Source organism: Oncorhynchus kisutch, unplaced genomic scaffold, assembly GCF_002021735.2.
Source record: "Oncorhynchus kisutch isolate 150728-3 unplaced genomic scaffold, Okis_V2 scaffold3953, whole genome shotgun sequence".
Lineage (NCBI taxonomy): Eukaryota > Metazoa > Chordata > Actinopteri > Salmoniformes > Salmonidae > Oncorhynchus > Oncorhynchus kisutch.
In genome coordinates, this window is record NW_022265898.1 from 135,001 (window position 1) to 147,500 (window position 12,500).

Below are 12,500 nucleotides of genomic sequence, written 5' to 3' on the forward strand. Positions count from 1 at the left end.
GGAAGAAGACAGAGAACAGGAGGATGACAGGTTCATTAAAGGACATAAAGGGATACACTGCAACTATTAGTCAAGTCCACTCCAAAACATCAGTTCTAATAACTAACAGTTCTAAGAACTAACAGTTCTAAGTTCTAACAGTTCTAAGAACTAACAGTTCTAATAACGAACAGTTCTAAGATCTAACAGTTATAAGTTATAAGATCTAACAGTTCAAGGTTCTAACAGTTCTAAGTTCTAATAACTAACAGTTATAAGATCTAACAGTTGTAAGTTCTAACAGTTCTAAGTTCTAACAGTTCTAAGTTGTAAGTTCTAACAGTTCTAAGTTGTAAGATCCAACAGTTCTAAGTTGTAAGATCCAACAGTTCTAAGTTCTAAGATCCAACAGTTCTAAGTTCTAAGATCCAACAGTTCTAAGTTGTAAGATCTATCAGTTCTAAGTTCTAAGTTCTAACAGTTGTAAGTTCTAACAGTTGTAAGTTCTAACAGTTGTAAGTTCTAACAGTTGTAAGTTCTAACAGTTCTAAGTTCTAACAGTTGTAAGTTCTAACAGTTGTAAGTTCTAACAGTTCTAAGTTCTAACAGTTCTAAGTTCTAACAGTTCTAAGTTCTAACAGTTGTAAGTTGTAAGATCTAACAGTTCTAAGTTCTAACAGTTGTAAGTTGTAAGTTCTAACAGTTCTAAGATATAACAGTTCTAAGTTCTAACAGTTCTAAGATATAACAGTTCTAAGTTCTAACAGTTCTAAGATATAACAGTTCTAAGTTGTAAGTTAACACATGAGTTATATGTTATATAAAGCACACAAATACGTTGGTATGGTACCATCTGAAACTGGAAAAGCTGCTCTTTCTCATTAGAGTCCAGGGTTGATGAGATCACAGAACACAGCACTGCTAGGTTACAGCCACAGCAGGTCTCTCTCTTTGACTTCAGATCGTTCATACTAACGCGCCTGGCTGTGTAGTTCACTTTTACTGTGGCCAGCGTGAGGCATGAACAACTGCTAGTGGTTCATTTCCTGACTGGAGGCTCCGCCCTCTGCTGATTGGGGAGAGGAAGGGTGACGTCGCCTTGGCCCTCGCCCTGTCTGGCAGCACACACACACTACCCCCACCCTGTGACTGGTTCGTTACCTGAGGAAGTACCAGGCCAGCAGAATGCTGATGACAAGCAGCACGGAGAAGACCAGCACGGTAGGCAGGATGTGGGAACTCTGGGACTTCGTGTCTTCTGGAAAGGAGAGGGAAGAAGGAAGAGGCAGAGGTTATGGACACCAAACAAAATCTGTCCTTCCTCCGAAACTGTGCACTTGTTCACTTCCCTTCATAGATTTAAATGAAAGGAAATAGAGGAACCCTCCCTGGAGTCTAGCTCAGGCCTCCACCAACCCAATGTAGTGAACGAGTACACACTTCAGGAGGTAGGAGAGGTTATTGGGGAGGATCCAGACAGCAGAGAGAGTCATCAAAAGAACAGGAAAAAGCCTGTGGTAGAACACAGCGTAGCAGTACAATTACTAGATAGGTCAAAAGCCACCTCAGATCATGAATGTCCTTTCTAGTTATTATATTTCTACGGGGCTACAGAGAGTTGAGCGTAGCAGTACAATTACTAGATAGGTCAATAGCCACCTCAGATCATGAATGTCCTTTCTAGTTATTATATTTCTACGGGGCTACAGAGAGTTGAGCGTAGCAGTACAATTACTAGATAGGTCAATAGCCACCTCAGATCATGAATGTCCTTTCTAGTTATTATATTTCTACAGGGCTACAGAGAGTTGAGCGTAGCAGTACAATTACTAGATAGGTCAATAGCCACCTCAGATCATGAATGTCCTTTCTAGTTATTATATTTCTACGGGGCTACAGAGAGTTGAGCGTAGCAGTACAATTACTAGATAGGTCAATAGCCACCTCAGATCATGAATGTCCTTTCTAGTTATTATATTTCTACGGGGCTACACAGAGTTGAGCGTAGCAGTACAATTACTAGATAGGTTAATAGCCACCTCAGATCATGAATGTCCTTTCTAGTTATTATATTTCTACGGGGCTACACAGAGTTGAGCGTAGCAGTACAATTACTAGATAGGTTAATAGCCACCTCAGATCATGAATGTCCTTTCTAGTTATTATATTTCTACGGGGCTACACAGAGTTGAGCGTAGCAGTACAATTACTAGATAGGTCAATAGCCACCTCAGATCATGAATGTCCTTTCTAGTTATTATATTTCTACGGGGCTACAGAGAGTTGAGCGTAGCAGTACAATTACTAGATAGGTCAATAGCCACCTCAGATCATGAATGTCCTTTCTAGTTATTATATTTCTACGGGGCTACAGAGAGTTGAGCGTAGCAGTAAAATTACTAGATAGGTCAATAGCCACCTCAGATCATGAATGTCCTTTCTAGTTATTATATTTCTACGGGGCTACAGAGAGTTGAGCGTAGCAGTACAATTACTAGATAGGTCAATAGCCACCTCAGATCATGAATGTCCTTTCTAGTTATTATATTTCTACGGGGCTACAGAGAGTTGAGCGTAGCAGTACAATTACTAGATAGGTCAATAGCCACCTCAGATCATGAATGTCCTTTCTAGTTATTATATTTCTACGGGGCTACAGAGAGTTGAGCGTAGCAGTACAATTACTAGATAGGTCAATAGCCACCTCAGATCATGAATGTCCTTTCTAGTTATTATATTTCTACGGGGCTACAGAGAGTTGAGCGTAGCAGTACAATTACTAGATAGGTCAATAGCCACCTCAGATCATGAATGTCCTTTCTAGTTATTATATTTCTACGGGGCTACAGAGAGTTGAGCGTAGCAGTACAATTACTAGATAGGTCAATAGCCACCTCAGATCATGAATGTCCTTTCTAGTTATTATATTTCTACGGGGCTACAGAGAGTTGAGCGCAGCAGTACAATTACTATATAGGTCAATAGCCACCTCAGATCATGAATGTCCTTTCTAGTTATTATATTTCTACGGGGCTACAGAGAGTTGAGCGTAGCAGGACAATTACTAGATAGGTCAATAGCCACCTCAGATCATGAATGTCCTTTCTAGTTATTATATTTCTACGGGGCTACAGAGAGTTGAGCGTAGCATTAAAATTACTAGATAGGTCAATAGCCACCTCAGATCATGAATGTCCTTTCTAGTTATTATATTTCTACGGGGCTACAGAGAGTTGAGCGTAGCAGTACAATTACTAGATAGGTCAATAGCCACCTCAGATCATGAATGTCCTTTCTAGTTATTATATTTCTACGGGGCTACAGAGAGTTGAGCGAAGCAGGACAATTACTAGATAGGTCAATAGCCACCTCAGATCATGAATGTCCTTTCTAGTTATTATATTTCTACGGGGCTACAGAGAGTTGAGCGTAGCAGTACAATTACTAGATAGGTCAATAGCCACCTCAGACCATGAATGTCCTTTCTAGTTATTATATTTCTACGGGGCTACAGAGAGTTGAGCGTAGCAGTACAATTACTAGATAGGTCAATAGCCACCTCAGATCATGAATATCCTTTCTAGTTATTATATTTCTACAGGGCTACAGAGAGTTGAGCGTAGCAGTACAATTACTAGATAGGTCAATAGCCACCTCAGATCATGAATGTCCTTTCTAGTTATTATATTTCTACGGGGCTACAGAGAGTTGAGCGTAGCAGTACAATTACTAGATAGGTCAATAGCCACCTCAGATCATGAATGTCCTTTCTAGTTATTATATTTCTACGGGGCTACAGAGAGTTGAGCGTAGCAGTACAATTACTATATAGGTCAATAGCCACCTCAGATTATGAATGTCCTTTCTAGTTATTATATTTCTACGGGGCTACAGAGAGTTGAGCGTAGCAGTACATTACTAGATCGGTCAATAGCCACCTCAGATCATGAATGTCCTTTCTAGTTATTATATTTCTACGGGGCTACAGAGAGTTGAGCGTAGCAGTAAAATTACTAGATAGGTCAATAGCCACCTCAGATCATGAATGTCCTTTCTAGTTATTATATTTCTACGGGGCTACAGAGAGTTGAGCGTAGCAGTACAATTACTATATAGGTCAATAGCCACCTCAGATCATGAATGTCCTTTCTAGTTATTATATTTCTACGGGGCTACAGAGAGTTGAGCGTAGCAGGACAATTACTAGATAGGTCAATAGCCACCTCAGATCATGAATGTCCTTTCTAGTTATTATATTTCTACGGGGCTACAGAGAGTTGAGCGTAGCAGTACAATTACTAGATAGGTCAATAGCCACCTCAGATCATGAATGTCCTTTCTAGTTATTATATTTCTACGGGGCTACAGAGAGTTGAGCGTAGCAGTACAATTACTAGATAGGTCAATAGCCACCTCAGATCATGAATGTCCTTTCTAGTTATTATATTTCTACAGGGCTACAGAGAGTTGAGCGTAGCAGTACAATTACTATATAGGTCAATAGCCACCTCAGATCATGAATGTCCTTTCTAGTTATTATATTTCTACGGGGCTACAGAGAGTTGAGCGTAGCAGTACAATTACTAGATAGGTCAATAGCCACCTCAGATCATGAATGTCCTTTCTAGTTATTATATTTCTACAGGGCTACAGAGAGTTGAGCGTAGCAGTACAATTACTATATAGGTCAATAGCCACCTCAGATCATGAATGTCCTTTCTAGTTATTATATTTCTACGGGGCTACAGAGAGTTGAGCGTAGCAGTACAATTACTAGATAGGTCAATAGCCACCTCAGATTATGAATGTCCTTTCTAGTTATTATATTTCTACGGGGCTGCAGAGAGTTGAGCGTAGCAGTACATTACTAGATCGGTCAATAGCCACCTCAGATCATGAATGTCCTTTCTAGTTATTATATTTCTACGGGGCTACAGAGAGTTGAGCGTAGCAGTACAATTACTAGATCGGTCAATAGCCACCTCAGATCATGAATGTCCATTCTAGTTATTATATTTCTACGGGGCTACAGAGAGTTCAGCGTAGCAGTACAATTACTAGATAGGTCAATAGCCACCTCAGATCATGAATGTCCATTCTAGTTATTATATTTCTACGGGGCTACAGAGAGTTCAGCAGTGTTCCCAACAGACAACAAAAATAACCGTTTTCTGATTGGGCGACAGCAGATAGAACCTGTCTGTTTCAGAGTGTTTTCTTCCGTGTTGTCCCAACTGAACACAACCCTACTCTGGTGGTTGCCAGGTGGGAATTAAGGTTGGCAGGCAACTAGACCCATTATTATGGTCTGGATGGAGGCCCGATTTAAGATCGGACTTGGTTATGTCCCAAAATGGCACCCTATTCCCTATATAGTGCACTACTTTTGACCGTAGTCCTATGGACCCTGAGAGAAAGTAGTGCACTATATTGGGAATAGGCTGCCATTTGGGATGAAGCCTTTGTCTAGAGAGATAAGTATCAGGGACAAGCTCCTCTAAAACTGAGAGAGAGAAGGGCTGCTGTTTTTTATTGTTTTTTATTTCACCTTTATTTAACCAGGTAGGCTAGTTGAGAACACCTTTATTTAACCAGGTAGGCTAGTTGAGAACACCTTTATTTAACCAGGTAGGCTAGTTGAGAACACCTTTATTTAACCGGGTAGGATAGTTGAGAACACCTTTATTTAACCAGGTAGGCTAGTTGAGAACACCTTTATTTAACCAGGTAGGCTAGTTGAGAACACCTTTATTTAACCAGGTAGGCTAGTTGAGAACACCTTTATTTAACCAGGTAGGCTAGTTGAGAACACCTTTATTTAACCAGGTAGGCTAGTTGAGAACACCTTTATTTAACCGGGTAGGATAGTTGAGAACACCTTTATTTAACCAGGTAGGCTAGTTGAGAACACCTTTATTTAACCAGGTAGGCTAGTTGAGAACACCTTTATTTAACCAGGTAGGCTAGTTGAGAACACCTTTATTTAACCAGGTAGGCTAGTTGAGAACACCTTTATTTAACCAGGTAGGCTAGTTGAGAACAAGTTCTCATTTGCAACTGCGACCTGGCCAAGATAAAGCATAGCAGTGTGAGCATACAACAAAGAGTTACACATGGAGTAAACAATTAACAAGTCAATAACACAGTAGAAAACAAAGGGGGGAGTCTATATACAATGTGTGCAAAAGGCATGAGGAGGTAGGCAAATAATTACAATTTTGCAGATTAACACTGGAGTGATAAATGATCAGATGGTCATGTACAGGTAGAGATATTGGTGTGCAGAAGAGCAGAAAAGTAAATAAATAAAAACAGTATGGGGATGAGGTAGGTGAAAAGGGTGGGCTATTTACCAATAGACTATGTACAGCTGCAGCGATCGGTTAGCTGCTCAGATAGCTGATGTTTGAAGTTGGTGAGGGAGATAAAAGTCTCCAACTTCAGCGATTTTTGCAATTCGTTCCAGTCACAGGCAGCAGAGTACTGGAACGAAAGGCGGCCAAATGAGGTGTTGGCTTTAGGGATGATCAGTGAGATACACCTGCTGGAGCGCGTGCTACGGATGGGTGTTGCCATCGTGACCAGTGAGCTGAGATAAGGCGGAGCTTTACCTAGCATAGACTTGTAGATGACCTGGAGCCAGTGGGTCTGGCGACGAATATGTAGCGAGGGCCAGCCGACTAGAGCATACAAGTCGCAGTGGTGGGTGGTATAAGGTGCTTTAGTGACAAAACGGATGGCACTGTGATAGACTGCATCCAGTTTGCTGAGTAGAGTGTTGGAAGCCATTTTGTAGATGACATCGCCGAAGTCGAGGATCGGTAGGATAGTCAGTTTTACTAGGGTAAGCTTGGCGGCGTGAGTGAAGGAGGCTTTGTTGCGGAATAGAAAGCCGACTCTTGATTTGATTTTCGATTGGAGATGTTTGATATGAGTCTGGAAGGAGAGTTTGCAGTCTAGCCAGACACCTAGGTACTTATAGACGTCCACATATTCTAGGTCGGAACCATCCAGGGTGGTGATGCTAGTCGGGCATGCAGGTGCAGGCAGCGACCGGTTGAAAAGCATGCATTTGGTTTTACTAGCGTTTAAGAGCAGTTGGAGGCCACGGAAGGAGTGTTGTATGGCATTGAAGCTTGTTTGGAGGTTAGATAGCACAGTGTCCAAAGACGGGCCGAAAGTATATAGAATGGTGTCGTCTGCGTAGAGGTGGATCAGGGAATCGCCCGCAGCAAGAGCAACATCATTGATATACACAGAGAAAAGAGTCGGCCCGAGAATTGAACCCTGTGGCACCCCCATAGAGACTGCCAGAGGACCGGACAGCATGCCCTCCGATTTGACACACTGAACTCTGTCTGCAAAGTAATTGGTGAACCAGGCAAGGCAGTCATCCGAAAAACCGAGGCTACTGAGTCTGCCGATAAGAATATGGTGATTGACAGAGTCGAAAGCCTTGGCAAGGTCGATGAAGACGGCTGCACAGTACTGTCTTTTATCGATGGCGGTTATGATATCGTTTAGTACCTTGAGTGTGGCTGAGGTGCCTGTTAAGGGTTTGGGTTATCTCATTTAAACCTGAGAGAGAGAAGGGCTACTGTTAAGGGTTTGGGTTATCTCATTTAAACCTGAGAGAGAGAGAAGGGCTGCTGTTAAAGGTTTGGGTTATCTCATTTAAACCTGAGAGAGAGAGAAGGGCTGGGCTACTGTTAAGGGTTTGGGTTATCTCATTTAAACCTGAGAGAGAGAGAAGGGCTGGGCTACTGTTAAGGGTTTGGGTTATCTCATTTAAACCTGAGAGAGAGAGAAGGGCTGGGCTACTGTTAAGGGTTTGGGTTATCTCATTTAAACCTGAGAGACAGAAGGGCTGGGCTACTGTTAAGGGTTTGGGTTATCTCATTTAAACCTGAGAGACAGAAGGGCTGGGCTGCTGTTAAGGGTTTGGGTTATCTCATTTAAACCTGAGAGAGACAGAAGGGCTGGGGTACTGTTAAGGGTTTGGGTTATCTCATTTAAACCTGAGAGAGAGAGAAGGTCTGGGCTACTGTTAAGGGTTTGGGTTATCTCATTTAAACCTGAGAGAGAGAAGGGCTGCTGTTAAGGGTTTGGGTTATCTCATTTAAACCTGAGAGAGAGAAGGGCTGCTGTTAAGGGGTTGGGTTATCTCATTTAAACCTGAGAGAGAGAGAAGGGCTACTGTTAAGGGTTTGGGTTATCTCATTTAAACCTGAGAGAGAGAGAAGGTCTGGGCTACTGTTAAGGGTTTGGGTTATCTCATTTAAACCTGAGAGAGAGAAGGGCTGCTGTTAAGGGTTTGGGTTATCTCATTTAAACCTGAGAGAGAGAAGGGCTGCTGTTAAGGGGTTGGGTTATCTCATTTAAACCTGAGAGACAGAAGGGCTGGGCTGCTGTTAAGGGTTTGGGTTATCTCATTTAAACCTGAGAGAGAGAGAAGGGCTACTGTTAAGGGTTTGGGTTATCTCATTTAAACCTGAGAGACAGAAGGGCTGGGCTGCTGTTAAGGGTTTGGGTTATCTCATTTAAACCTGAGAGAGAGAGAAGGGCTACTGTTAAGGGTTTGGGTTATCTCATTTAAACCTGAGAGAGAGACAAGGTCTGGGCTACTGTTAAGGGTTTGGGTTATCTCATTTAAACCTGAGAGAGAGAAGGGCTGCTGTTAAGGGTTTGGGTTATCTCATTTAAACCTGAGAGAGAGAGAAGGGCTGGGCTCCTGTTAAGGGTTTGGGTTATCTCATTTAAACATGCGAGAGAGAGAAGGGCTGCTGTTAAGGGTTTGGGTTATCTCATTTAAACCTGAGAGAGAGAGAAGGGCTGCTGTTAAGGGTTTGGGTTATCTCATTTAAACCTGAGAGAGAGAGAAGGGCTACTGTTAAGGGTTTGGGTTATCTCATTTAAACCTGAGAGAGAGAGAAGGTCTGGGCTACTGTTAAGGGTTTGGGTTATCTCATTTAAACCTGAGAGAGAGAAGGGCTGCTGTTAAGGGTTTGGGTTATCTCATTTAAACCTGAGAGAGAGAGAAGGGCTGGGCTCCTGTTAAGGGTTTGGGTTATCTCATTTAAACCTGCGAGAGAGAGAAGGGCTGCTGTTAAGGGTTTGGGTTATCTCATTTAAACCTGAGAGACAGAAGGGCTGGGCTGCTGTTAAGGGTTTGGGTTATCTCATTTAAACCTGAGAGAGACAGAAGGGCTGGGGTACTGTTAAGGGTTTGGGTTATCTCATTTAAACCTGAGAGAGAGAGAAGGTCTGGGCTACTGTTAAGGGTTTGGGTTATCTCATTTAAACCTGAGAGAGAGAAGGGCTGCTGTTAAGGGTTTGGGTTATCTCATTTAAACCTGAGAGAGAGAAGGGCTGCTGTTAAGGGGTTGGGTTATCTCATTTAAACCTGAGAGACAGAAGGGCTGGGCTGCTGTTAAGGGTTTGGGTTATCTCATTTAAACCTGAGAGAGAGAGAAGGGCTACTGTTAAGGGTTTGGGTTATCTCATTTAAACCTGAGAGACAGAAGGGCTGGGCTGCTGTTAAGGGTTTGGGTTATCTCATTTAAACCTGAGAGAGAGAGAAGGGCTACTGTTAAGGGTTTGGGTTATCTCATTTAAACCTGAGAGAGAGAGAAGGTCTGGGCTACTGTTAAGGGTTTGGGTTATCTCATTTAAACCTGAGAGAGAGAAGGGCTGCTGTTAAGGGTTTGGGTTATCTCATTTAAACCTGAGAGAGAGAGAAGGGCTGGGCTCCTGTTAAGGGTTTGGGTTATCTCATTTAAACCTGCGAGAGAGAGAAGGGCTGCTGTTAAGGGTTTGGGTTATCTCATTTAAACCTGAGAGCAAGAGAAGGGCTGCTGTTAAGGGTTTGGGTTATCTCATTTAAACCTGAGAGAGACAGAAGGGCTGGGCTACTGTTAAGGGTTTGGGTTATCTCATTTAAACCTGAGAGAGACAGAAGGGCTGCTGTTAAAGACATTCACAGCCAGCCATTTGGCCCATTTACAAATGATAACTACATGGTAAATTACTGGCTAAACTAATCCAGTCCAGCTTAACTATAATCCTGTAATAGTAAAGGAAGGTATGGACAATAGTACCTTATCAGACAGTGGAGGATATACTGTAATATAGACACAGGCCTTACCGTGTATTTACTGTCTAGAAACAGTTATTACTACTGAGTCAGGAAGAAAAACAACGTCCCAACAAGTTGTAGAAAATCGGGCCTTTTTTGACCATGTGACACATATGATGTAGTATACTGTCTGTCTCCAGAAGCACATTCTACGGTTCAATTACATCTGTCTCACTTACCTCCTGTCTGGTCTTCATTGGAAGTGTCATTGGTTGATAACGTGATTGCCACCAAAACAGAACTGGGACCATTGTGACTGAGAGAGAGAGACAGAGAGAGAGAGAGAGAGAGAGAGAGAGAGAGAGAGAGAGAGAGAGAGAGAGAGAGAGAGAGAGAGAGACAGAGACAGAGACAGAGACAGAGATAGAGAGAGAGACAGAGAGAGAGAGAGAGAGAGAGAGAGAGAGAGAGAGAGAGAGAGAGAGAGAGAGAGAGAGAGAGGAGAGAGAGAGACAGAGACAGAGACAGAAACAGAGAGAGAGACAGAGAGAGAGAGAGGAGAGAGAGAGAGAGAGAGAGAGAGAGAGAGAGAGAGAGAGAGAGAGAGAGAGAGAGAGAGAGACAGAGACAGAGACAGAGACAGAGACAGAGACAGAAACAGAGAGAGAGAGAGAGAGAGAGAGAGAGAGAGAGAGAGAGAGAGAGAGAGAGAGAGACAGAGACAGAGACAGAAACAGAGAGAGAGAGAGAGAGAGAGAGAGAGAGAGAGAGAGCGAGAGAGAGAGAGAGACAGAGACAGAGACAGAAACAGAGAGAGAGAGAGAGAGAGAGAGAGAGAGAGAGAGAGAGAGAGAGAGACAGAGACAGAAACAGAGAGAGAGAGAGAGAGCGAGAGCGAGAGAGAGAGAGAGAGAGAGACAGAGACAGAGACAGAAACAGAGAGAGAGAGAGAGAGAGAGAGAGAGAGCGAGAGAGAGAGACATAATAACAGTTATTAACAGGTCAGGTTAAACTAATGGATGATTCTGATTCCTGAGTTTTTTTAAACACAATGTGAAAAAAGTACAATCTGTATTTGCTTTGATTTGATTTGATTCAGAGCTATTTTAGTCCTAATTTGGACACATTTTTCAAGAGTCCTTAAACATTAAAATACAATTTATAATACGATCATATTGTCACATATAAACACACTATTTCAAAACAGACATAATACACTGGCATATTGATGAGATAAATACTCTTAACAGTCTATAAAGATAGAGATTCTTCATCAAACGGCCATTTACATGTATTATATTTAAATAGTATTGATTGAATTTATATTTTGAAAGGTTTCTAGGTTTGCTCAGTTCAATTATTCAATTTCTTTATTGCTCTGAATCAAAATGTTGTTTGGCCTATTTCTCTTTTCTGTCTGGATAACACATAGATGGAGGACAATCTATTCCTCGTGTTGACTGAATGTCTGTCTCTTACCAACTGAATACCGTTGTGAATGGGAGTCGGGTCCGTTTTAAAACGGTGTACATTATGAAATAAAATAAGCATGTTTTTAAAATATTTTTTAAATCAATTATCTTGTTGATTGACGATCAACCAAGAGCATTGCACATGACTGTATTCTAGAGGCAGATCTCAGACCACTCAGACTGCAGTCTTCTGCCAGTAAAGAAGAACACGTTGTCACGGTAATGCCTTCTTTGTCCACCAGGTGGGGCAATAGACTAACGGACCAAACATCACGAAACCATGTCACTGATTACGTTTTGTTTTTTGGGGGAGGGGGGGGGATGACACACTTCAAGCATTTTAAGTATTCAAATAAAACACGCGATTGTTCAAATTCCTGTTTCATGACAAGAAAAACCAATATAAACAAAATTCTGCAGTTTATGGGGATATTTTCCAGATTTGCATGTGATGTTAAAAAGCAGTATGTTAACGAAAAGCACACGCAGTAAGGTATTTAAACATCCATACCATCTATACACTTAGTTTACAGCCTCCGGAAGGTATTTAAACATCCCTACCATCTATACACTTAGTTTACAGCCTCAGGAAGGTGTTTAAACATCCCTACCATCTAGACACTTAGTTTACAGCCTCAGGAAGGTGTTTAAACATCCCTACCATCTAGACACTTAGTTTACAGCCTCCGGAAGGTATTTAAACATCCCTACCATCTATACACTTAGTTTACAGCCTCAGGAAGGTGTTTAAACATCCCTACCATCTAGACACTTAGTTTACAGCCTCAGGAAGGTATTGAAACCCACATCCATCTATACATACCACCATGGACACTTGTCTCTTAGTTTACAGCCTCTGAATAAACCTCTGTAGGACAAATAACAGTCCTGTAGCCTACTGTATGACTGAAGCTATAGGACTGAATAAACCGCTGTAGGACTGAGCTATAGGACTGAATAAACCTCTGTAGGAC

The 12,500-nt window shown here is 42.0% G+C and overlaps 1 protein-coding gene across 3 annotated transcripts in view; it reads right to left on the reverse strand.

Moving 5' to 3' along the window:
• Positions 1–12,500, reverse strand: part of LOC109884467 (receptor-type tyrosine-protein phosphatase epsilon) — a 150,904-nt gene that overhangs the window by 36,819 nt on the left and 101,585 nt on the right. For 2 of the 3 annotated variants that reach the window (XM_031821276.1, XM_031821277.1), the window contains exons 3-4: positions 10,294–10,370; positions 1,141–1,237 (exon numbers count right to left, since the gene is read on the reverse strand). Coding sequence is in view for 1 of the 3 variants with exons in the window: in XM_031821275.1 (XP_031677135.1) it covers positions 830–861 (32 nt within the window). In the remaining 2 variants the exon portion in view is untranslated. Of the gene's footprint in view, positions 1–829; positions 981–1,140; positions 1,238–10,293; positions 10,371–12,500 lie in introns of those variants that run through there. The other variant, XM_031821275.1, reaches the window with a different exon arrangement.